General features: G+C 40.4%; 2 protein-coding genes and 1 long non-coding RNA gene across 3 annotated transcripts; 1 reads left to right on the top strand and 2 right to left on the bottom strand.

The window, feature by feature from the left end:
- Positions 1-5020: 5020 nt before the first annotated feature.
- Positions 5021-9052, bottom strand: LOC125298934 (zinc finger protein 16-like). Its single transcript, XM_048249896.1, has 6 exons — positions 8683-9052; positions 7813-7895; positions 7363-7459; positions 7191-7276; positions 6803-6887; positions 5021-6676 (listed from the first exon to the last, which is right to left on the bottom strand). Exons 1-6 carry the CDS (start codon positions 8963-8965, stop codon positions 5814-5816), a joined length of 1497 nt encoding a protein of 498 aa, XP_048105853.1. The 5' UTR covers positions 8966-9052; the 3' UTR covers positions 5021-5813.
- A 269-nt stretch (positions 9053-9321) lies between these two features.
- On the top strand, positions 9322-11692 carry LOC125302353 (oocyte zinc finger protein XlCOF8.4-like). The gene is made up of 3 exons (XM_048255512.1): positions 9322-9771; positions 9860-9981; positions 10236-11692. Exons 1-3 carry the CDS (start codon positions 9516-9518, stop codon positions 10974-10976), a joined length of 1119 nt encoding a protein of 372 aa, XP_048111469.1. The 5' UTR covers positions 9322-9515; the 3' UTR covers positions 10977-11692.
- Positions 11693-14302: 2610 nt separating this feature from the next.
- On the bottom strand, positions 14303-14690 carry LOC125310187. The gene is made up of 3 exons (XR_007196265.1): positions 14555-14690; positions 14401-14461; positions 14303-14316 (listed from the first exon to the last, which is right to left on the bottom strand). It is a non-coding gene; the product is annotated as an uncharacterized LOC125310187 (long non-coding RNA).
- Positions 14691-25871: the final 11181 nt, after the last annotated feature.

Genomic DNA, 25871 nt, shown 5'->3' on the forward strand with positions numbered 1-25871 from the left:
TGCATGCCAGGAAAGAGCTTTTGTAGTCATTGAACTACTAAGGTAAATTAACCTGCTCTGCATCTGGAAAACTGAAGCTCGCGAGATCAGGATGGTCTCACGAGGCTAAAGGTATATGGCTGGAGTTGCTATAGGCTACTGGTAGCCTGGGTGCCATTCCGAACTTAGTCCCGCCCACAACATTTGAGGTCGGGAAGTTTGGTCTGGCAGTGTTCCATTGTGGTGGAAGTATGCTCGCCCTATATCGGGCGGACCAATCAAATCAGGCTTTACGATGATAGACAGGTGAGCAACAGCGTCTGGTCTATCACGTCATCTGAGCACGCTTTGATTAGGCTTATGTTTGAAACAAAAACGCTGTGGCTAGAAGCATACGGCTTTTAAGACCCCATATGGAAAATTCATATTATTTAATGAGGTTGTATCACTGAAAACGATTATTTCTGAAAACTTTGGCCAAAGTTGAGATGTGGGAAAACTTGTGGTTTCACTTTCATCAAGGGAAAACAGCGCTGTTGCATTGTGACATGTTCCCTCATTCGTTTGAAATCTCTGATTGACCACCTGAGGGATTTGCAACAGCCTTTCCCAGCTGTTTAACATGTTTGTAGCATATCACTGTTCAACAGAATTATTTTTAAAAACGGAGGGGATATTAGTCCAGTGGACAGAAAGCTGAACCCGGAAATGTTGAGTACACCAAAGTTTTATGATGGAAATATATAGTATGGGTTCCCAGCATGCAGAAACTGTCGGATGCTAATTTGCATATGTTGGGCAATTTGTGTAATTTAGCTAATTAGCATAAATTAGCATAATCACCTATATTGACCATGTTAGTATGTTTTAGGGGTTACTGGAGATGCTGAGTCCATATCTGACATTTTCAAAATTCAAAATCACTATTTAAACTTGGTTTGGTCACGTTTTTACTCTCATTATGCTGATTTTTGAGTTTTTGGGAGCGATTTAGACGGAATTTTGGAGGATAAAAATGTTCAGTGTTTAGGAATAATTTGGATTCTCAAGTTATTTCTGAATTCCACAATCATTTTGGAAATAGCTATTCACTGGCCCTCTGCTGTGACTCACAATTGAGTAACAAAGGGAAGAACTAGCCTCTACTACTCCTCACTGTCCTCATCCGTTGTCCTGTCGCCATCTTCTCCAGACTCTTCATCCCTGTCCTTCTGCTGTTTTTGATGTGTAAATATATTGCCACATGTAACATCACTGCCTTTGCAGAAACAATAATTAGCGCAGGCCAGGCCTACTTTCCAGATACATGTATAGACAGTTTTAACCCAGCTTTGCAGTTACAGCTGATAACATCTAACAAATCAGGAGGAGCAACAGGACTTGAATCGAGGGTGGGCAAATTCCTCTTCTTTCTTCATACCTGTCTTCTAACTACCTCCAAACGCGGTTATATCCACAGCCGGTGGATCAGGACGGTCTGCTGCTTTCCAAAGCAGCACCTGTAGATGGGCACGTTTTCCATAGAGGAGCAAGACCCCACCGCCAGGGATGAATTACTGCACGGGCCTACCGGGCCAGGCCCAGGGGCCCAAGGGGTCAGGGGACCCTGAAGCCCAAGCCTTTGCATGAAATCATTGCCTCAATATCAACACATCAGGATGTAGGCTATGAATCTGATTGAATTTAGTATTGGCCATCCCCAAAATGCACCAGAATACAGGAAATCACATCAAAGAAATTAAAACATTTCTGAGGAAGGACCCCCAAACCCCCCATCCACATATGCGACAATTAATGGGGGGCCCTTAATACATCTGGGCCCAGGGGCCCGAAAGTTCATAATCCGTCCATGCTCACCACTAGGAGGAGGCCCAAGCAAAAGGATCCGACAAGACAACAAGACAGCTGAATGTGGTAGAGTTGTAATAGAAATAGTAGGCCTAAACTATAGGCTAATCTGCATAAAGTGTGCTGTCATAAATATCAGACATTCAGTATTCTCTCTTTTTATATCTGGATGTAAAATAATACAGATATATTACATTGTAATCCTCTGGTATTCTAAGGTAGGCTATTGAAATGTGTAGTCCCCCCCTCCAAAAAAAGAAAAATCGAGGTTCGTATCAAACCGTGGGTCAAAAATTGTGATACGAATCGAATTGTTAGGTTGGTGTATCGTTACAGCCCTATCCTCCAAAAATCTGTCTAAATTGTACCAAAAAAAAGCTTAATGAGAGTAAAATGTGACCAAACCAAGTTTAAATAGTGATTTTGAATCTTGATCAGATATGGACTCAACATAAAAACATACGAACATTGTCCATTTTGGCCAAGCAGCTCTTATAATATGATCAATATAGGCTATTATGCTAATTTATGCTAATTAGCTCAATTACACAAATTGTCCAACATATGCAAATTAGCATCCGGCAGTTTCTGCATCCTGGGAACCCATACTATATATTTCCATCATAAAACTTTGGTGTACTCAACATTTCCGGGTCCACAATGGGGCTCTATGGGCTGTCCACCGGATTATATAGGAGAAGAAGGATGGTTTGTGTGTTTTCTTCCTACACCTCACGGTAAGCTATTTTGTTGCTCTGATTGGTTAGGTCTATCCAATTGAGTGCAGAGGCATTCCCCCCCCTGTATCGGTTGAAACACGCCCCATAATTAAGTCCCAATGGAGCAGGATCAGACTCATATTCTGACTAGAATTGAGTATGACTACGTCAGGCTAGGCTACTGGGGCTTTGCCTAGAATAGTGTTCTGGTCAGATGAAAATACGATAGAGATATTTTGACAATAAGCAATCCACATGGGTTTGGCGTAGGCTAAGTAGAAGAATTACTCATACTTAAGTATAAGTATGGGTAGGGTCATAAATACCATCAAATTCCAACACATTCTTTAATCCAGTGTTTTTCAACCTTTTTTGTGCCACGGCACACTTTTGACACTTAAAATGTCCCACGGCACACTAACATCCTGTGTGAAGAAAAAATAAACATACCATAGCCAAAGATTTCAAATAATACACAGATATGGCCTTATTATGGCTTCTACGGAAGACCTGCTCAATAAAACAAGCGACCTCGGTTTCATTTGTAGGTGACTATATCTAATTTAATTGTTGTTATGAACTGGATATGTAATGATTCTGTGAATACTGGATATGGCCCCCGTTGTACAATGCCCGCATACCACAAATAGTGCAATCATACAATCAATGAGTTCAAACAGTTGCTTTTCTGGACCAGTGAGTGACATTTGGGTAATTTTCTGCGGCACACTAGTGTGACACTAATCAATCCTCTTCATTGCTGTGTCTGTTTATGATCTAATCAGCAACATAACTAGACAAACCACATGCCCTTGATCTGGGCACCATCAAATTCCAACAAATTCTTCAATCAATCCTCTTTGTTGCTGTGGTCATTTATGATACAATCAGTAACCCAGTAATCAACATAAGCCATTGGTGCGGGCACCAACAACCACCACTCGAGAAACAAGATTTCACAAGTCAGTGAAAGGTTACAAATGACCCCAAGTAGTCTGGGATCGCCTCAGCCTTAGCCATTGGCTTGCCTTTTCAGCATCTTTGGATAACTCTTTTACAGATCCTTTCAGTGATCATCCTCAAAAACCAAAATCCAACAGAAGCGTTGTGGCTGACTGTTACAAAGCAAGGCCATATCCATGGAGTAAACATTGGGGGGAACAGATGTGAAAGGGGGCAGAGGGTCAAAATGAGCAAAAATCAGGTTATGGTATTTGCCAGATGCTTTTGTCCAATGTGACTTACAGTATAGACCTATATCAGGCTGAAAGAGGCTAAGGAGGAATACAGAACGAAGGTGAAACAGAAATTGCAGGAGAACAATGTGAAGGAGGTCTGGGATGGAATGAAGACCATCACTGGTCTGAGGAAGAGTAGCAGCTCTGTTGAGGGAGATCCAGTTCGACTGCCCTGCTCCAGCTCCAAAGGCAGTCGTCCGTCAACCACCCCCTGCTGACTCAGACACTGCTCTTGCTTGTTGGCCTGCCCAACTCACCCCTCCCCCAAAAGATGACCATGAACAATGCAACTACACTGACGCTGGTCACAAGCCACCAGTCTCCAGCCACCAGACCTTAATTGGGGCAATAAAGGTTTCATTCATTCCTCTACACTTCCATGACCTCTGGCTGTCCACTGTTACTGCTTACACTGTATACTAGCTATATTAGCCCACTTGAACAACACCTCCCTCCATCCCCTAGTCCAGACTGTGGTCTAACTTCATACTTGACCAATGGCTGATACCCTATTACATTAAACCAAACCTATCCTTGCACTGCTGCTATAATTCTTATATTACATTTTTTGTGTGTATTGCCCATATAGTTATACTACCGGACCAGTATACATCCTTAGTACATTCATGTGGATCCTTGATTTATCTTTTACTTAGTATATTTGACTGCCCTTATTAGTAATGTGGATTTGTTTTCTTTTCATCATCCTGTTTATGCTGTAGTGTATGTTGTGTGTTATGTCTTGAGCTACTGGGACCTTGAATTTCCCCTTGGGGATCAATAAAGTATCTATCAATCTATATCTATCTATCTATCTGTATACAGTAAACACTACTAGTTAACAATAGTTAATAAGTTTAAAATAAAGTTGAAAAACCTACATTGAACATAATAACTAATAATAACAACAGTATCAACGTTAATGACAATATCACATATCAACAATGAACAAAACCCACCATACACGACACCATAACCCTCTAAGAGAGTTCATTAATTAAGTGCATGGTGAACAAATGAGTCATTAATTAAGTGCATGGTGATGAACAAATGAGTCCATGTCTTGAAAGTACTAAAACCACCACAAGGTACAACTTCAGGTAACCCATTCCCATTCTTCAGTTTTTACTGAAGAAAACAGTCTTGACCGTCTTAGCATTAATGGACAGGCAACACAGCAAACACTCTGAGGACCGCAGTGGATGAGACGTTAAGCTGGAAAATGGAATTTAGGCAAGGCAAGGCACGTTTAACCACAGTGTTGGTTTTGGTTGATTTTGCCAAGTAATTAAATTAGCTGTTATACGTAAGACTTCGCACTTTGTCCTTCACTAAAATTAGGGCCCATGGTGTGAAATGTTTATTTTTCTTTTTCACAATAATGTCTAACAGTATTACACAGCTGTTTTTCTTCTCTTTCTGTGGGGGTAGAAATGTGAAGCCATTTATTAGGGATTAATAAATAACATATATCTGAGACACCCTACATTTACACAACCTGTTTTACATGTATTCCACAATACATGCATTGATAAGTGTAGCAGAGCAGGCACTTTATTAATGTTTGATAAATAGTCAAAATGTGTGTGCATGTGTGTGTCGGTACAGTGAATACTTGATGTAAATTCCAAATAACCTTAACTTCATCACAACATTATTTTGCTCGGGTATATTTGCATACATGAAAAAGATTCAGCATTTTGTATATTCATCCAAATGTCATGGTGGTTTAAAATGAGTGTTCATGTTCTGGTGAGGTAAAAATACTAAATGTACTGCATAACGGTACATAATATAACCGAGTGTGACATTTTAGACATGACATGACATGAGTACATTAAGCAAATTCTTAAACAATCAAGGGTGGGGAGTCACTGCTGATGAACTCCAGAAACAGGCCCTTGATCACCACATTGCAAATAAACCAAATTACCTGTCAATCATCTACCAAAGTATAAATATCTTTTCACATACTTGCATGTTACAAATTGACCAGTTTTTACACATCTCTATGACCTTTTGAGGGAAATTAAATACTAGAATCCAGTCTTTTCTCCATGGAAGCCATGTGCATTTGTCCCATCAAGTTCTGCTCACCTAAGCAGCTCTTTAGCTGGTGATTCACTAAACTTATCTTATAGGCAAACACCTGGCCACAGCCCTCACAGCTGAATGGCTTTTCACCTGTGTGAATCTTCATGTGTGTTTTAAGGTTGGACGACTGGTTAAATGTTTTTCCGCACTGACCACAACGGAAGGGTCTTTCTCCAGTATGAATGCTGACATGTTTGCGGAGGTTGCTGGGGTCCGAGAAGTGCTTCCCGCAGTGTGAACACCGGAAACGCTTCTCCCCCGTGTGAATGCTCTGGTGCTTTTTGAGACTGGAAGCCTGCGTGAAGCTTTTGCCACAAAGAGGGCAAACAAAGCGGCGCTCTCCAGAATGCACTCGCTGGTGCTCGATCAGACTGCTGCCACTCGGGAAAGCCTTGCCCCCCTTCTTACCCGCAAACCACTGCTTATGCGGTCTATACTGAACGCCTGTGTACTCTAGAGTAGTAGAAAGAGCACTGAGTGAGGGCATTTCACCAACCATGGTTGATTCAGGAGTTACACTTCCAGGGTCTCTGGACAATTCACTTCTGTGCCTGAAACTGTCAACATGATACATTTTCTCTTGGTGTAGGTCTGTTGCTGTGGTGTAGGAACAGTTGGAGCTATTTCCTTCATGGCATAGAGAGTTGACAGGATGGAAATTGCTGAAGGAGCCTGTGTCATGGTCAGGGTTTAACAAAGAATGCTGGTTGATGGTGTCATTGCTGCCTCTATAAGATGTTGATAATCCTTCATGTGTTTCTGAGAGAGTGTCCCTTGTGTCATCTTGCATTCCTGATTCTGGTTTGTTCAGGGAACAACAATCCAAAGACATGACTTCAAAAACATGAAGACATCAAACACATGAAAAACATATGACTGTATGGGGTCAAACTATAAAAATGGCATTTTTATTTCTTTCGATACCTTCAAATATATGGGGCTCATCATCTTTGATATACGCATCCAGGCTCTCACCCTTGATATGTTCACCTGTGCCAATGGCAGCACACTGCAACACATGACAGGTAACACAGAGATTATAATGTAAACAAAATAACTTCTGTCGGCTCAAACATCATCCTTTATCTTACTTTCAAGCATGCCTTTACAGTAAAAACACAATACAATATGTAATTCTTTACATCTCATTCATTGATAATGACAGCGGTTTTCTAGTTTCCAGGGTCAAATGAACCAGATTAATGATTGTGAGTGTGTGTACGTGTATGTGTGTGTGTGTAAACCTATTTGACCACAGGAATTGAAAAAAACAATGTAACTGTATAATAAGAAGAGAACCTGCCCGACAAACCTCTATGTTTCTGCAGTCCAACATTTCCGGCATCGTGTCTACTGTTCTGTGCTGAGCATCCACTGATTTGTCTCCGTGTTTTTGCACTGTAGTATAGCAAGAAGATCAGAATAATTTTGTGATTATGGAAAAAGAAGTTCCCTGTGAAATGCATTCATCTGCATTTGCTTACCTTCCATGTCATCCACATGTATACAGTCGCTTGTGTCTACCATTCGTTCTTCTTTGATTGTAATGACATCAGGAATCACCCCCACTGTGCAACCAGACTGACAAACATCACATTTACACAACTTAGAGCCAAACTATTTTCTACTAGACACATGCTATACATACTTTTAATTAACAGACCTATACATCAACATTTTCTTTTTAATGGATTCTCAACACATTTCATCTTCATTTAAAAACAGCAAGAGTTATTCAGCATCGTGTATAGAAGCATAATGCATAAACATTAACAGTAAAAATGCCCTGTATATCTTAATTAATGACGTTCCTATCTCCTTAATTCGGAAAGCTCTTTTTTTAAATTAACAAGATGATACACTAATTCAGAAAAGAAAGGGAAAAAAACATAATTGATTTCCTCAAGTGAATGCATATTTTTCCACATTCATACATTTATTTTTCTGGCATCTTCACTGTTGAATCCAGACGTTCCATCCATTTGATGAACTTCGACTGCTTCATTTTCAGGATTGTCTGGTGGAAAAAAAACATTTTTTAGTCTAAGATGGCTCGTAGAAGGCTGTCTTCTAGCCTACTAATCAACTCCTCAACTCCTCTAGCCTACACTGTGCAGCAGAAACCTGGCAAAGTGGCATGTAACGGTAGTGACCCTTTGGAATGATGACTGACTGATCGATTGAAATGAAGCAAATAAAATACATCTGTGAGAAGGTGTGGGCCTACAAATCTGTGAATTCTAGAGCAGGAATTGATTTGGGCCAGCCTAAAGCCATGTTGATTGACAGCATGCCCCTTCAAGGAAAAACAATGGCAGTAGAGAAAAAGCAATGGCAATAGAGCAAAAAGCATATCAATAGTAATACAGGAAAGGCAAAACCTAGTGTAGGCTACACCAAAAGCCAAAAGTAATTGAAAAAACAGAATGCTGAATTGAAAAACAATCTTCCTTCATATGTCCTCATTTTGTTTTTACTTATTTATTCATTCGTTCTTCTTCATATTTCCACATTCATTTTTGTAGCCCATTCTTTCACAGCTTTATGTTTTTGTCTCACTCTGGTCATTCCGTATACTGCAGCATTAATTAACCAAGCGTTAATTCAACAGTCTAGAATGTTGTTGTTTTTTTTTTAGAAAAGAAAGAGAAAAACACCAAGAAATTACAGATACATTTTGAAGAACTTAAAGAAATTGCTAAGTTCCCTTGACAAGGCATGACAGGGACATGCCATGATATAACATAACATGTTCTCCATCATCAAAAGAGAGTGAAACTCAAGGCGAGTAGCCTGAAACTTACCCACTGTTCTGGATCTCTTTTTCGGTGACTTTTTAACAGGAATTTTACAAGTTTGATTAACTGATGAAAGTCTGTCCCGGTTGTATTTCGATGCAAAATCCATGTCATCCTCTAGCAACTGTATCTTTCTTTTTAAAGCGTCGTTTTGTTTGCGGCTTTGGGATATTTCTATTTGTAAAATAGCGTAGCCATTCTCCACAACTTTACAAATTTCTGCAACAGCGGCATTGGCAAGGTCCTCTATTATACCGGCTATTTGCGTTTGGAATCCCACGTGTGTCATTTTTGTCTAAAGATGATTTCTTACAGACAAACAATATCTTTTTGGTCACATTCGTTTGGCCCACATCAATGGCAGCAAAATATCCTAGCCAACTGCTGGATCAAGATCCTACTTCCGTGTCAGAGTAATCAAAATAAAAGCCTCTAGAACATACAGACATACACGTTAAATTACATATTTTTGTTCCTAGAGACAAAAATGTAACGTGCGTTCTCAATTTCTAGAAGTTATTTATCCAAGTTACGTTTTTTTATTACTAAGTATATGAAATATGATCTCAAATGATGGTCCAGGTTTCGATGGGTCCAACCTCAGCCCAGTAGATGGCAGTAATGCATTTCGTTTTCCAATTTACAGTAGGTCTACAATGAGAGAAAAAGAAGAATTTTGCTTTTGTAAAATTAGAAGAAAGGAGTAGCCTAGCCTTGAGGTCCTGGGAACTCTCGCCAAAAGGAATCCCCTTCCTTAAAGTTTACACAAGATCTGATAACAAAGCTATAACTGAGCTATACATAATAGACTACACGGTCATACACGTCTAAATGCAATAATGCTGTTTGTAGACGAATTTGAAGGGGAGGTTATCGAGATCGTTGAGAGATTTACAAAAGCAGCTATGATAGATATTCTGGAGGTATTTAATAGACGTTCCTCAGCTTTACGCGAAGAGAATGAGGCGCTCAGGACATCACTGGTGTTGATGGAGCGCGAAATGCGCGCAATACGCAACGCATGCAATAAAGGCAGCACTTTAGATGTGTCAGTCGAACTTCAGGTACATGGAGAGCCAGCTACAGCGGGGACATGTAAGTTCTGATCAGCATCAAATTTCATTATGTTAATGATCAGTCAATTAACAGAGCCATAGCCTTATTTCCATGCTGTCTTCACCAGTGAGTTGTCTGAAGAGAGAAAGAGATCCTTCACCCTCACCAACTCCCCCCTTCAGCAACGCCTCAGCTAGTGACCTGCCAACAATGGATGGGCAAAGTATCCCACTAACTTTGACAAGCCAGGTTGGTCACTTGTTTCTGACTTATTCTTTCTACTTTTGAGATAGTCATTAGTCTAGCCTCGAGTAGGCTTTGCAGGGTAGGGAGTATAGGCTAATTCTAGAGTTAATACAATTACCAACTAAATCTATTTGTAATCTCTGTAGTTTCTTTGGAAAATATACTTTGGCCTTATTAAATTCACACTATTGTATTGCATCTTAACACATCTCCATGATTTCACAATATGGAGAATCAATATGTTCTTGTTGTTACAGGGTGACTGTCCAGAATCCTTCCCTTCTACAGATGATATCTCAGAGAAGATGGGGGACGGTTATACAGATAGGCTCTCATCCTATCCCGACGCTTACTATACGGAGATTGAGCCTGTGGAAGAGTTTGGGCACGGCATAGTGCATCAAAAACAGGGGTTGCCCTTGAAAAACAGCATCAGAAATGCTATTGTGATGAGTCAGATAAGCATGCAGAGGAACCACAAACCCGTGGCCCACAGAACTCCAACATCTGATAAATCACCATTGGTCATGATGTCTGATGCACCTGTTCAACCCACAGAATATCCGTTTTCATCCTCTGATGAACCCCATGTTGATTCATTCAGCTACACACAACGCAACAAGGTCGTCAGCGTCACAGACAAGTTTAAGCAGCACCCACATACACATCAAAAGAATTCTACATCCCTGCCTGGGCGACCATTCAGGTGCACGTTATGTGGGAAGGCATTCACTGCTAAGAGCAGTCTGACTGCACATCACATCACACATACTGGAGAGAAGCCCCATAGATGCAGCACCTGTGGAAAAGGATTTGGTCTCGTCTGCAATCTCAGAACACACGAGAGGATCCACACTGGCGAGAGGCCTTACGTCTGCACACACTGTGGAAGGAGCTTCACTCAGAAACACGTGCTGAACAGGCATGTCTGTCTGTCGCATAAAACCAAGGCCTCATTGTCCACTTTGCAGAAGAGCAGTTGTGCTACTCATATTTGAGTCCGACCATCTGATGCACAGGGGTAGACAAAATTGAGTTAGAAAAAGACAGTTCTGCAATATTTTCCCCTCTGCATAATTAATAGTATGAGTAGAAAGTCTAGTGCCCCTGTTATTTTCTGTTCTAAGTTGCAGATTCAGAAGAAAAGAAATTGACAATATCAGGGGGGCTCTGTTGTAATTCATTTTGGGGGATATGGGGTTGCTATAGGCATCTGTTTTTGAAACTAGAAACCCTGATGGTTTAATCATCCTGCACATTTGGACTCCAGGCCCTCCCATCTCTTTACATTGTGCCATCTTAAGTTTCTTGGCAGTGTCTTGCATGGAATAGCCTAAATATTGCAAATACATGCAGGCTTCTGAAGAAAGCTCTTCATTTGTGACCATTTTAGACCATTAACAAACCCAAATCTGATACTGAAAGAAGTGTTTTCTAAAGATGAATATTGCCTAGAAATAACAGTGTTTTAAAACTTTAAGTCTTAAATTATGTGAAAAAAAAAAAGTTTCAGTGATTCCAAAGTTCTAAACAGCACATAGGCGTATACAGTATCATTCCCATGCACTTTCCCATTGCCATGCGGCAACAAAAGGCTGGTTTCAATGCGCACTGCCTATAGTACACAGTGTTACATAAGATGTTCTGTCTTCTTTGTGGCTTGATTCTTGTTTCTTTGTGCTTTTGACTAATTGCACATGTGCCCTCCTGTATATTGTCTCTATAAATATATGAAATATGAGAAAAGTATCCTGTGTCTGGCCTGGTCATTGTCTGGAAAAATTTGTTTAGGTGTGGTCAATACAAAGAATCATCGGGCATCTGATGTCACTAAATGACTGTTAGACTAATGTGCTCTTTAATGGTCGCTACAGTCACTTTAAACAGGTGAAGTTAGACATTTACTTATGATTCTGTTATGGTGTAGAGTAAAACTAGAGTGATATAAATTCCACTAAATGCAGAAAAAACAAATAAGCCTTTAAAATAACCTGTATATATAAATATACAATACATACAAGCCTTTAAAATAACCTATATCTGTTGATAAATAAATACAATAAATAATCACAAGCATACAATCGTGCAAGCATACCATCATTATTGTTTAAATATAGATAGATAGATAGATACTTTATTGATCCCCAGGGGAAATTCAAGGTCTAGATAGATAGATAGATAGATACTTTATTGATCCCCAGGGGAAATTCAAGGTCTCAGCAGCATACAGACAACACAAACACATTCTTTATCAGCAGAAAGAGTAATTAAAGTATATAATATAAAAACACAACTAAGCAATAAGGACAGTAGAAGATAAAGAATATGCTAAATATACTAAAATACAAATTATACTAACACTTAATCTAAATCAGTTCTAAAAACAGTATCCACATAGTGGTGATTAATCAATCAGAGGCGCTTGCAATGACTGAGGCAGGGACTGAGCCTGTGATTCTCTGTGCATAGTAAGGTATGGTAAGGTGCTCTAAGGTGCTCTGTGTGAATGAGTGTCATGGTGGTAGTGCAATGGTGATAGTGGTCATGGTGATAGTGCAAATGAGTAAGTCCAACAGTGCAACAATGCAGAAATAAAATATGCATATGTGCTATTGTGCTAATATAGCACGCAAACAGTGAGGCATAAAGACAGTGGTAAAAGTGGCTAGTGGACAGACAGTATCCAAACATGGAGGGGGTGAAGAGGCAGACAGACTATGCAGAGAAGTCTATCTCTCCTCTTCCCTTAAGTGAGGCATTGAACAGTTCAATGGCCCTGGGGACAAATGACTTTCTCAGTCTCAAATATAAACTGTCATTCAAAGCATTTAGGTAGTGCCCTGAATACTAAAAGCCTAATAAATTGTTGAATAATCAGCGGTGTTCTTAGCCGCTAATGGTGTACTGAATGTTGTACAAGCGTCTTCTCTTCCATCGTCTCTTAAAAGCAGCGCAGCAGCCACAAAGCACACACTAAAAATGGATAGAGAAAACACACAATCACATATATTGGTGGTCAATGTGTCACTGTTTTTCTATTTTTTTTATTCTGAGTAAGAAAAATCATGACTAATTTATAGTAGTGCGAATGGAATTAGAGCTTGATATGTAAACTATAGCACTCAACCCCAATCATGACTGAAGAATGATTCATTCCAAACCTAGAGTTTTGTGCAGAATTTGAATGTGAACAAATTTAACAAAGCAGTCAAAAAACATGTAAGAACCATGTAATTAATATAAGAAGAGACTGTTTGGTGGGCCTCACACAAACTGGAATCCAAAAAGCGAGGAGTACACAAGGCATAATGGTGAGGAATGCCCAGTCCTGGAAGCCCCCCCCTGCATCTGTGCTGTTTCCAGTGTTTGTCATGTTCTGGGCTGTGAGGCTCAGTGTGGTGGCAGTAGTGATTGTGGTGTTCACTGTGCTCTCTAAGCCTGCAGTCACAAAACAGATAAGTGAGAATCCAGGGAGTCAACATAAATCAATAGAAAACACTAGTAGGCTATTTTGTGGCAGAGAAAATATAGGCTATACCTACCACTAACTTTCATTATCTCAGTCAGGAAACTGCTAGGTGAGGGGATGTCTCCCTTCTTAAAGACATATTCCACATCAGCCTGAATCTGCCGGTCGGAATTTCTACATAGACACAAGCACATTCTCATTCTTATCAATAACACAGCTGTTGCTGTTAGTATAAACAACAAACATTCATAGACAAAACTCACGTATAGTTTCCTTGTGCAAATGTGTATGGTGTGTCTGGGTTCCCATTCAGTAGCGTGTTCAGCTGACGGTCAATCGAATAAGTAGGTTAAGGCCATATCCAACCAAATTATATTGTCCTTAAAGTACACAAGGTTGTTGACTTACCAGACTGTTGATTAAGGCTTGAATTGAATCATATGTAGTGTTTCTGAGTTCAACCTTCTCAGGCATAGCAACGTTGCTGAGATTGTATGCTATGTTGATGGAATACGAGTTGTTGCTTATTTCTTTCAGAAAACAATGAACTGTTATTATTTGGTCATGGATGCATTTGATAACATTTACATAGGCATTGTAAACTTCAATATGTCAAATTTATTCATGTTTTTTGTGAGTCCCCATGGTGCATAGGTTTCCTTGTGTTTGCTATGTATGTCCTATATGTCATTCTTTTCAAACCATAAGAAAGTGACTTACTCTCATAAGTGACTTTAGGATTGCTCAAATCTCTCCTCTGAAGGTGAAGTCCTAGTATTGTTTTCACAATATTAAGGACCAGACTCTCACTAGGGACAGACTGAAAAGTGTTGAACACCAGTCTGATGTAGATCATGACATTTCCAAGTCTAAAGGTCACAAAAGAATATTTGCCATTATTTGACACATTGGAATGGGATTGAATGTAGTATTGTCTTACACAATAAACTCACATTGACGCAGCATTGGTTAGTATGGATGTAGCTGTGTGGCTAGTGGACAGCAAGGCTGGTTCTACAAAACAAAAAAACACACATATCACCTTTTAACTGACTGGTACAGTACAACAACAAGTATTTATCATTGCAATAGAACCTTGAGATGTACCTGAATGTTTTATTGTAGTTGTAGCCATTGTAGTTGTTGAAGATGATGTTGTTTTTGAACTGAAAGTTGTGATAGTGAGTTTGATCATTGAAGTGGAAGTTTCAATCATATCTGTTGTGTTCTTTGGAAACTTGAGTACTTGTGAAGTTGTTTTTCTAAGAGTCATAGTTGAATTTATGGTTGAGGGTTGAACTGGTACTGTAGACAAAGCTGATATATTTGACGTTGTAGGATTTACTGTTCCTCTTTGAGGTTCGATCGAAGATATAGTTGTTGTTGGAGATAAGGTTGTGGTGGTTGTTGAAAATGTTTTTATGGTTGTAACTTTTATTGCACTTTTTGATTTGATAGTTGTATTGGGATTTGTTGTTGGGTCTGTAGCTGAAGTCATAGCACTGGATGGAGCTGCAGGTCCTGTCATGGTGGTGACCACAATAGTTGGAGATAAGGTTCTGTTTTTAGTTATTGTAGACAAACTTACAGGGAGAGATGTGGATGTTGGATATTTGGATAAAGGTGTCATTGTAGTGCTATTTTTAGGTATTGGAGATAGGTTGAGAGTTGGTGAGCTTTCCTTTGAAGTTGTAGACTTATCTGTTTTAGTTGCATCTTCTGTTGAGGTTGAGGTTTTGATTATTTCAAGACTTTTGGTGTTGTGAGCTGTACTTCTTGTTCTTGAAGAGGATGTAGTTGTAAATATAACTGCAATAGTTGGTAGAACGGTTGTGGAGGCAGGTTGTAAAGCTGTTGTGGCTACTGTTGTACTTGTAGGATTTATTGTTGTCATTGAAGCTGCAGCAGTAGAATTATGAATAGGCCTATCTGAGGCAGATATGATAGTGGAGTGGATTGCTGTAGTTGATGATGGATTTGTTGGCTTATCTGTGGCAGATAGGATAGTGGAACGAATTTCTGTAGTTGATGATGGATTTGTAGGCCTTTTGGCAGGTAGGATAGTTGAGCAGATCGTTGTAGTTGATGATGGATTTATAGGCATATCTGTGGCAGGTAGGAGACTGGAACAGATTGCTGTAGTTGATGATGGATTTGTAGGCCTATAGGTGGCAGGTAGGATAGTTGAGCGGATTGCTGTAGTTGATAATGGATTTGTAGACCTTTTGGCAGGTAGGATAGTTGAGCGGATTGCTGTAGTTGATGATGGATTTGTTGGCCTATCGGTGGTAGGTAGGACAGTTGAGGGGATTGCTGCAGTTGATGATGGATTTGTTGGCCTATCGGTGGTAGGTAGAACAGTAGAGGGGATTGATGTAGTTGATGATGGATTTATAGGCATTTCTGTGGCAAGTAGGAGAGTGGAACTGATTGCTGTAGTTGATGATGGATTTATTGGCCTATTTGTAGCAGGTAGGATTGTTGAGCGAATTGCTGCAGTTGATGATGGATTTGTTGGCCTATCGGTGCCAGGTAGGATAGTTGAGCGGATTGCTGTAGTTGATGATGGATTTATAGGCATATCTGTGGCAAGTAGGAGAGTGGAACTGATTGTTGTAGATGATGGATTTGTTGGCCTATTTGTAGCAGGTAGGATTGTTGAGCGAATTGCTGCAGTTGATGATGGATTTGTAGGCCTATCGGTGGTAGGTAGGATAGTTGAGGGGATTGCTGCAGTTGAGGATGGATTTGTTGGCCTATCGGTGCCAGGTAGGATAGTTGAGCGGATTGATGTAGTTGATGATGGATTTGTAAGTCTTTTGGCAGGTAGGATAGTTGAGCGGATTGCTGTAGTTGATGATGGATTTATAGGCATTTCTGTGGCAGGTAGGAGAGTGGAACGGATTGCTGTAGTTGATGATGGATTTGTAGGCCTATCGGTGGCAGGTAGGATAGTTGAGCGGATTGCTGTAGTTGATGATGGATTTGTTGGCCTATTTGTGGCAGGTAGGATAGTTGAGCGGATTGCTGCAGTTGATGATGGATTAGTAGACCTTTTGGCAGGTAGGATAGTGGAGCGGATTGCTGCAGTTGATGATGGATTTGTAGGCTTTTTGGCAGGTAGGATAGTTGAGCGAATTGATGAAGTTGATGATGGATTTGTTTGCCTATTTGTGGCAGGTAGGATAGTTGAGGGAATTGCTGCAGTTGATGATGGATTTGTAGGCCTATCGGTGGTAGGTAGGATAGTTGAGGGGATTGCTGCAGTTGATGATGGATTTGTTGGCCTATCGGTGGTAGGTAGGACAGTTGAGGGGATTCCTGCAGTTGATGATGGATTTGTTGGCCTATCGGTGGTAGGTAGGACAGTTGAGGGGATTGATGTAGTTGATGATGGATTTGTAAGTCTTTTGGCAGGTAGGATAGTTGAGCGGATTGCTGTAGTTGATGATGGATTTATAGGCATATCTGTGGCAAGTAGGAGAGTGGAACTGATTGCTGTAGTTGATGATGGATTTGTTGGCCTATTTGTAGCAGGTAGGATTGTTGAGCGAATTGCTGCAGTTGATGATGGATTTGTAGGCCTACCGGTGGTAGGTAGGATAGTTGAGCGGATTGCTGCAGTTGAGGATGGATTTATAGCCATATCTGTGGCAGGTAGGAGAGTGGAACGGATTGCTGTAGTTGATGATGGATTTGTTGGCCTATTTGTAGCTTGTAGGATTGTTGAGCGAATTGCTGCAGTTGATGATGGATTAGTAGACCTTTTGGCAGGTAGGATAGTGGAGCGGATTGCTGTAGTTGATAATGGATTTGTAGGGTTTTGGCAGGTATGATAGTTGAGCGGATTGATGTAGTTGATGATGGATTTGTTTGTCTATTTGTGGCAGGTAGGATAGTTGAGGGAATTGCTGCAGTAGAGGATGGATTTGTAGGCCTATTGGTGGCAGGTAGGATAGTTGAGCGGATTGCTGTAGTTGATGATGGATTTATAGGCATATCTGTGGCAAGTAGGAGAGTGGAACTGATTGCTGTAGTTGATGATGGATTTATTGGCCTATTTGTAGCAGGAAGGATTGTTGAGCGAATTGCTGCAGTTGATGATGGATTTGTAGGCCTACCGGTGGTAGGTAAGATAGTTGAGCGGATTGCTGCAGTTGAGGATGGATTTATAGCCATATCTGTGGCAGGTAGGAGAGTGGAACGGATTGCTGTAGTTGATGATGGATTTGTTGGCCTATTTGTAGCAGGTAGGATTGTTGAGGGAATTGCTGCAGTTGATGATGGATTTGTAGGCCTATCGGTGGTAGGTAGGATAGTTGAGGGGATTGCTGCAGATGAGGAAGGATTTGTTGGCCTATCGGTGCCAGGTAGGATAGTTGAGCGGATTGATGTAGTTGATGATGGATTTATAGGTATATCTGTGGCAGGTAGGAGAGTGGAACGGATTGCTGTAGTTGATGATGGATTTGTAGGCATATCTGTGGCAGGTAGGAGAGTGGAACGGATTGCTGTAGTTGATGATGGATTTGTAGGCCTATTTGTAGCAGGTAGGATTGTTGAGGGAATTGCTGCAGTTGATGATGGATTTGTAGGCCTATCGGTGGTAGGTAGGATAGTTGAGGGGATTGCTGCAGATGAGGATGGATTTGTTGGCCTATCGGTGCCAGGTAGGATAGTTGAGCGGATTGATGTAGTTGATGATGGATTTGTAAGTCTTTTGGCAGGTAGAATAGTTGAGCGGATTGCTGTAGTTGATGATGGATTTATAGGTATATCTGTGGCAGGTAGGAGAGTGGAACGGATTGCTGTAGTTGATGATGGATTTGTAGGCATATCTGTGGCAGGTAAGAGAGTGGAACGGATTGCTGTAGTTGATGATGGATTTGTAGGCTTTTTGGTAGGTAGGATAGTTGAGCGGATTGATGTAGTTGATGATGGATTTGTTTGCCTATTTGTGGCAGGTAGGATAGTTGAGGGAATTGCTGCAGTTGATGATGGATTTGTAGGCCTATCGGTGGTAGGTAGGACAGTTGAGGGGATTCCTGCAGTTGATGATGGATTTGTTGGCCTATCGGTGGTAGGTAGGACAGTTGAGGGGATTGATGTAGTTGATGATGGATTTGTAAGTCTTTTGGCAGGTAGGATAGTTGAGCGGATTGCTGTAGTTGATGATGGATTTATAGGCATATCTGTGGCAAGTAGGAGAGTGGAACTGATTGCTGTAGTTGATGATGGATTTGTTGGTCTATTTGTAGCAGGTAGGATTGTTGAGCGAATTGCTGCAGTTGATGATGGATTTGTATTGCCTAGTTGAGGATGGTTTAGGCCATATCTGATAGTTGAACGGAGTGCTGTAGTTGATGATGGATTTGTAGGCCTATCTGTGGCAGGTAGGATAGTTGAGCGGATTGCTGTAGTTGATGATGGATTTGTAGGCCTACCGGTGGTAGGTAGGATAGTTGAGCGGATTGCTGCAGTTGAGGATGGATTTATTGGCATATCTGTGGCAGGTAGGAGAGTGGAACGGATTGCTGTAGTTGATGATGGATTTGTTGGCCTTTTGCAGGTAGAATAGGATTGAGCCGGATTGCTGCAGTTGATGATGGATTAGGCAGACCTTTGGCAGGTAGGATAGTGGAACGGATTGCTGTAGTTGATAATGGATTTGTAGGCCTTTTGGCAGGTATGAGAGTTGGAACGGATTGCCGTAGTTGATGATGGATTTGTTTTGTCCATTTGTGGCAGGTAGGATAGTTGAGCGGATTGCTGTAGTTGATGATGGATTTGTTGGCCTATTTGTGGCAGGTAGGATAGTTGAGCGGATTGCTGTAGTTGATGATGGATTTGTAGGCTTTTTGGTAGGTAGGATAGTTGAGCGGATTGATGTAGTTGATGATGGATTTGTAGGTTTTTTGGTAGGTAGGATAGTTGAGCGGATTGATGTAGTTGATGATGGATTTGTTTGCCTATTTGTGGCAGGTAGGATAGTTGAGGGAATTGCTGCAGTTGATGATGGATTTGTAGGCCTATCGGTGGTAAGTAGGACAGTTGAGGGGATTCCTGCAGTTGATGATGGATTTGTTGGCCTATCGGTGGTAGGTAGGACAGTTGAGGGGATTGATGTAGTTGATGATGGATTTGTAAGTCTTTTGGCAGGTAGGATAGTTGAACGGATTGCTGTAGTTGATGATGGATTTATAGGCATATCTGTGGCAAGTAGGAGAGTGGAACTGATTGCTGTAGTTGATGATGGATTTGTTGGCCTATTTGTAGCAGGTAGGATTGTTGAGCGAATTGCTGCAGTTGATGATGGATTTGTAGGCCTATCGGTGGTAGGTAGGATAGTTGAGGGGAGTGCTGTAGTTGATGATGGATTTGTAGGCCTTATGGCAGGTAGGATAGTTGAGCGGATTGCTGTAGTTGATGATGGATTTGTAGGCCTACCGGTGGTAGGTAGGATAGTTGAGCGGATTGCTGCAGTTGAGGATGGATTTATAGGCATATCTGTGGTAGGTAGGAGAGTGGAACGGATTGCTGTAGTTGATGATGGATTTGTTGGCCTATTTGTAGCTTGTAGGATTGTTGAGGGATTGCCGCAGTTGATGATGGATTAGTAGACCTTTGGCAGGCAGATAGTGGGAGCCGGATTGCTGTAGTTGATGATGGATTTGGGGTGGCTTTGGCAGGTATGATAGTTGAGCCGGATTGATGTAGTTGATGATGGATTTGTTTGGTTCATTTGTGGCAGGTAGGACAGTTGAGGGAATTGCTGCAGTAGATGATGGATTTGTAGGGCCTATCGGGTGGCAGGGATAGGATAGCTGAGATGGATTGCCTTTTTGTAGGATGATGATGGATTTGTAGGCCTATCGGTGGTAGGTAGGATAGTTGACGGCATTGCTGCCGTTGATGATGGATTTGTTGGCCTATCGGTGGTAGGTAGGACAGTTGAGGGGATTGCTGCAGTTGATGATGGATTTGTTGGCCTATCGGTGGTAGGTAGGACAGTTGAGGGGATTCCTGCAGTTGATGATGGATTTGTTGGCCTATCGGTGGTAGGTAGGACAGTTGAGGGGATTGATGTAGTTGATGATGGATTTGTAAGTCTTTTGGCAGGTAGGATAGTTGAGCGGATTGCTGTAGTTGATGATGGATTTATAGGCATATCTTTGGCAAGTAGGAGAGTGGAACTGATTGCTGTAGTTGATGATGGATTTGTTGGCCTATTTGTAGCAGGTAGGATTGTTGAGCCGGCCAATTATTGCAGCTGATGATGGATTTTGTAGGCCTTTTGGTAGGTAGGATAGTTGAGCCGGATTGCTGCAGTTGAGGATGGATTTATAGCCATATCTGTGGCAGGTAGGAGAGTTGAACGATTGCTGTAGTTGATGATGGATTTGTTGGCCTATTTGGTAGCAGGTAGGATTGTTGAGGGAATTGCTGTAGTTGATGATGGATTTATAGGCATATCTGTGGCAGGTAGGATAGTGGAACCATTGCTGCAGATGATGATGGATTTGTTGGCCTATTTGTAGCAGGGATAGGATTGTTAGATGATGGAATTGCTGGCAGGTGATGGAGCCGGATTAGTAGGCCCATGGATTTATAGGTATATCTGGGCATAGTTGAGGGGGATTGCTGTAGCTGATGATGGATTTGTAGGCCTTTTGGCAGGTAGGATAGTTGAGTGGATTGCTGTAGTTGATGATGGATTTGTAGGCCTATCAGTGGTAGGCAGGATAGTTGAGGGCATTGCTGCAGTTGATGATGGATTTGTTGGCCTATCGGTGGTAGGTAGGACAGTTGAGCGGATTGCTGCCATTGATGGTGGATTTGTGGATTTGATTTCTGAAGTTGAAATGTCACTTTCACAATCATCGTCTGAAGCAGATACTGCAAATGTTGATGATGTGGTGGTAAGTGGAATGTCTGTCGCTGTTCGTGATGAAGCTTCCCATGCAGTTTCAGAGTAACTAATCATTGAGTTAGTAATCAATGAAGCTGCCTTTGAGGTGGGAGTGACTATTGAAACGGCAGTTTTTGGTTCTGACGTAATTTCAATACCTGTTTTTGTTATTGAGACTGAAGTACTGGGAGGAGTAGATGAAATCATAGGTGTAGTTTTGGGGCTTGTTTTTGGGGATAATGTTGTAACACCAGTATAGGTTGTGTTATGTAGACCTTTGAGTGTTATCAAAGATGCTTTTGTAGCAGTTTCAACTGCAGTTGCCAAGGATGAAGATTTTGATGGGCTCACTGTGGTTGTGTAGTTTTGTAAGCTACTGGATGTATCTGTTGGAATGCGATATATCTTAGGGCATGTACTTGCAATAGTAGGATCTCTAAGTTCAACAGTTGTAGGCAGGCTTTTGGAATGATCTTTTGTTGATGGTGAAAATTGTGATGAAGAGATTGATGTAGCCTCAGGAACTGATCCCCTTTTACAAATATAGGACAAATTAATAAAAACATTCCATATTTTCTCCATTAATGATATTCAAATGTTGTTTATTTTACTTACGTTTCTGCTGTGAGTATAGTGCACTGTTTGATTATTAATACTGTAAAAGGAAAATAAATAATTGTTTGCAAATACATTAAAGTTATATTGTGATTTATTTGAATATAAGAGTCCAGGATCATTGCATATCTGATATATGTAGTGATACTGATATGTACATACAAATTGACATAAAAGCTCTTGCACTCTGCATAGCTGTTGTCCCATTAGGATTTGAGAGCATAAACCTGAAATCATACACATAACATTTTATACCGTTGTGCCCGGCAGCTTAGACATTAAATATAAATTTATCCAAATAAAAATATGCACATCAATGACTAAATATGTCAGAAAAGGGGTGACTGCATGATAATTTGACTGATGTAAGAAGTTAAAGGAGAATTAGATTAATTGAAGGATCTCTTATGCACACTCAAGCTGTATATCATTCATTTAGATTAAAAAATAAAAAACTTAAAAAAAAAACTAAAATAAAAAAAACTATTTATTCACATTTATTCACTCAAAATGCCTTCCACTGAGATTAAAAACACAATATTCACAATATTCATGGCTCATCTTATTTAATCAGAAATAGAACAGCTAGCCTGTTGTTATAATTATGTTTTGTATGCTTATATAGGTTAAGCTATATAGGCTACAAGTAACATTACTATTAGGCTGTACTTTGGAATATGATGGATAGCACTATATAGTTAGGGTAGCCTATACATTTGTATCAGAGCAGTGCCAGAATGTCTGGAGTGAATTAAGTCCTTACCTGTACTCTTTCGCCGCCATAACCATGTGATGTAGATGATGTGCGTTTCTTAAAATGAAACAAATGGGACATCCCTCTTCTCTTCTCTCAGATGTATGAAAGGGCATTTATGAAATGCTATTGATGTTGTGGGGTGTGGCAGCAGGTGTAAACCAATCTCAGACAAACAGTAAGCCTATTCATGAAATAAAGTTACCAGTAGACAAATGAATACACTTTCATTTTATGTTCTTCAAGGTCTAATTAATGTCTTTTTAATCTTCAATTAGTGCTGAATGCTAAGAAAACTACATTCACTCTATTTACTAGAGATAGGACCATTGAAGTTAATAATGTGCAAATAACCACAATAAATTGATAATCTCTGAATATAAATATTTTGCCATCTGGCTGAATGATAAAGTTACATTTAATCACCATATAGTTAACATTGTAAACAAACTGTGACATTTTTTTTCTTTTACGGAAACAAAACCTGCATCCCTGTTTGTTGTAGGAAATACATTGTTGAAGCAGTTTTTATGTCAGTGTTACTAAGGAGATCTAATTTTTAAAAATGCTGCTGCTTCTTCACTCAAGGTCCTGGACACAATCTATCATTCTGCCTTTAGATTTATTACTGGTGATGGTTAGTACTCACCATTGTGTCCTTTATGATCAAGTGGGTTGGTCATCTTTAGCAGAAAGGATAAATAAACATTGGTCTTTATCTACACAACTATTGTTGGGAATGTCAGGCTTTTATTATAATACCCTACTTCCTGGAATAATCTAGCCTGGAAAATCCAGACCCTGATAACCTAGAAAGATTAAGGGTCTGGCCACGAACAATGTAATGGCCCAACTCGAGGGGCGGCAACAAGCATGCATTTAAAAATCTCCCTGCACGCAATTGGATAACACTAGACCATGTTTACTCTGAATGATTTCGGACCTCGACACAATCGGATAACACTACAACCAATGTGTACTGTCCTCCAACGTTGCAGCGCTGTCTTCATCAGTTTAGCTGGTTCCCCAGAATGTTGGGGTAAATGTAACGTGCATCATTGCTCATTGCCAGAGTGTCTCGCAGAGACAATTCCATTGTGCTCTCGTGAGAACTCTGGATTTCCAGGGTAGGAATAATCTTCAACACACTGTAAACATGAACTATTAACTTTCCCCTTCCCCCTATAAAATGTGATGTCTTATTGCTTATTTCATTTTGGTTTATTTGCACATTTCACTACAGCTATTGGCTTCTTTTGTTCTTGTTTTGTTGTGATTGTGAAAGGTTGAATGAATGGATGAATGAATGAATGAATGAATGAATGAATGAATGACTAATTGGCTTACAGTCTGATGAATATGTAAATAATCTGAGTGTCTCCTACATTGTAAGTAGGCCACCAAGAATATCACTAGCATATATCATATTTCAACATGGGAGAATTAACTAAGGCCACAAGAGTGACTCTCTAAATGTATGGGACAACACAATTTGTCGGGCACAGATTATTATTCAACTGATTTGAATTATAGGAAAGGGACAAAGTGTGATCATTCTATAAAACAACAAAATACAATTCATCAAAGATGGCTTGGCCCCTTGTGCCCTCTGCTGGTGTCACAGAAAATAATGTGTATAATATTGTAAGGAGTTGTAGTTATAAGTTTAGACAGAAAAAGACTAAGGGCTCTATTTTAGCGATCTGCGAAGTTTTAAGGTGTGTCCAGTCCACATTCACAAATTTAACGGCGTTATTTTGTGATCAGAGGCCCGGTGCATTGTTCAAAAGGGTTGTTGTTATGTTTCTTAAAAGGATCTCTGGCTAGTTTGACAAATTAGTCTAGATATGATGCCAATACTCCTCCTAAGTAAGGCGCTTGGTTAAAAATACCTGAAACGCTTTCATGATGAAGAAAAATAATGGAGTATTATGCACTTTGGATATCTATAATGGAGTATTATGCACTTTGGATATCTTACGTCAGTGTTTCTCAAAGTGTGGTCCGGGGACCACTGGTGGTCCGCAAGCTATACCAAGTGGTCCGCGGGCAGACGTGGTAAAATATAATATAGATGAGTTGTTTGCAATATTGAACCAACTTGTATGTAAATCCAAACAGTTCTGCAACACTGTGTAAAGCTACCAGTTTAAATCATATGAGTCCTCTGACACAATAAGCAAGGTGCCAAGATAATAAGCAAGGTTGTTCAGTGAGTATGTCTATTGTGTAATATACTGTTGAAGTAGGTCTACTGTTTTTTATTTTTTAGCTAGGTGGTCCGTGAAGTTTCTATTTATTGGTTAAGTGGTCCTTGGTCTGAAAAAGTTTGAGAAACACTGTCTTACGTGATTGTAGCCGTGTCTAAACAACAGAAAAGCTCATCAAAATGCGTCTAAGATACAAAGGCATATAGGGCAGGACTTAGACCACAAGAAAATGTGCGATGTTTCGAGAAATTACATTTTATTGGCAGCGCAGATCCATTTGAGTTGGGTGAGGGAGACGAAGTACCAAGTTCAACCACAAGCGCCCCCCTTCCTCTGATAACTTCTGACATTATTCTCCTTTCTCCCTTGTTTTTTAATAACTTTTGGAAGTCGATACCTACACCAGATGTTTTTCTCAGTCTGACCTATTGGTACAACCTAAAACACGGCAATAACTAACCATTTTCCTTGACGATGTTAGGGATTTACTTCAGTGCCTAATGCTTTCTAATGAGGAGAGTATCTCCAATATGGCAACATCCAAATCTGCACGCCGTGCAAACCCCTAATACACAATTTGATTGGCCTGATAGAAGTTTAATTTTTACAGCTCACAAGTCAACGGAGAGTTGCTAGACTAGCCCTGGCTGTAATTTGCTGCCGCTAGGGTGCGTCTAGATTTCTAGGCCATGCAACTAAATAACTGTTTTACACCATTTACGAGGCTCAAAGTAGCTCCACACTTCATTGGTAGACTTCCAAGGGCCCTGACATTTAAAACGAGACATTGAGAACTTTGAAAAAGCACTGGTAGTTTATTTACAAGACGATTTATACATACAGTACCTTCAGGAAGTTTACCGTTTGCCGCCATCTTGAATTTAGTCACGATAAGTCGAGCGATGAGTACGAATGAACAGGTATGATAAGGGATCA

This window comes from Alosa alosa, chromosome 1, assembly GCF_017589495.1.
Source record: "Alosa alosa isolate M-15738 ecotype Scorff River chromosome 1, AALO_Geno_1.1, whole genome shotgun sequence".
Lineage (NCBI taxonomy): Eukaryota > Metazoa > Chordata > Actinopteri > Clupeiformes > Clupeidae > Alosa > Alosa alosa.

What these genes read in the sequence shown, in the direction of transcription:
- LOC125302353 (XM_048255512.1), top strand. Translation starts at nt 9,516, where the DNA reads ATGCTGTTTGTAGACGAATTTGAAGGGGAGGTTATCGAGATCGTTGAG. An exon ending in GCCAGCTACAGCGGGGACAT is followed by an intron (nt 9,772 to 9,859) that starts GTAAGTTCTGAT and finishes TGTCTTCACCAG; the next exon opens with TGAGTTGTCTGAAGAGAGAA. An exon ending in CACTAACTTTGACAAGCCAG is followed by an intron (nt 9,982 to 10,235) that starts GTTGGTCACTTG and finishes TTGTTGTTACAG; the next exon opens with GGTGACTGTCCAGAATCCTT.
- LOC125298934 (XM_048249896.1), bottom strand. Translation starts at nt 8,965, where the DNA reads ATGACACACGTGGGATTCCAAACGCAAATAGCCGGTATAATAGAGGAC. An exon ending in ACATGTGGATGACATGGAAG is followed by an intron (nt 7,277 to 7,362) that starts GTAAGCAAATGC and finishes GCTATACTACAG; the next exon opens with TGCAAAAACACGGAGACAAA. An exon ending in TGGACTGCAGAAACATAGAG is followed by an intron (nt 6,888 to 7,190) that starts GTTTGTCGGGCA and finishes CATGTGTTGCAG; the next exon opens with TGTGCTGCCATTGGCACAGG.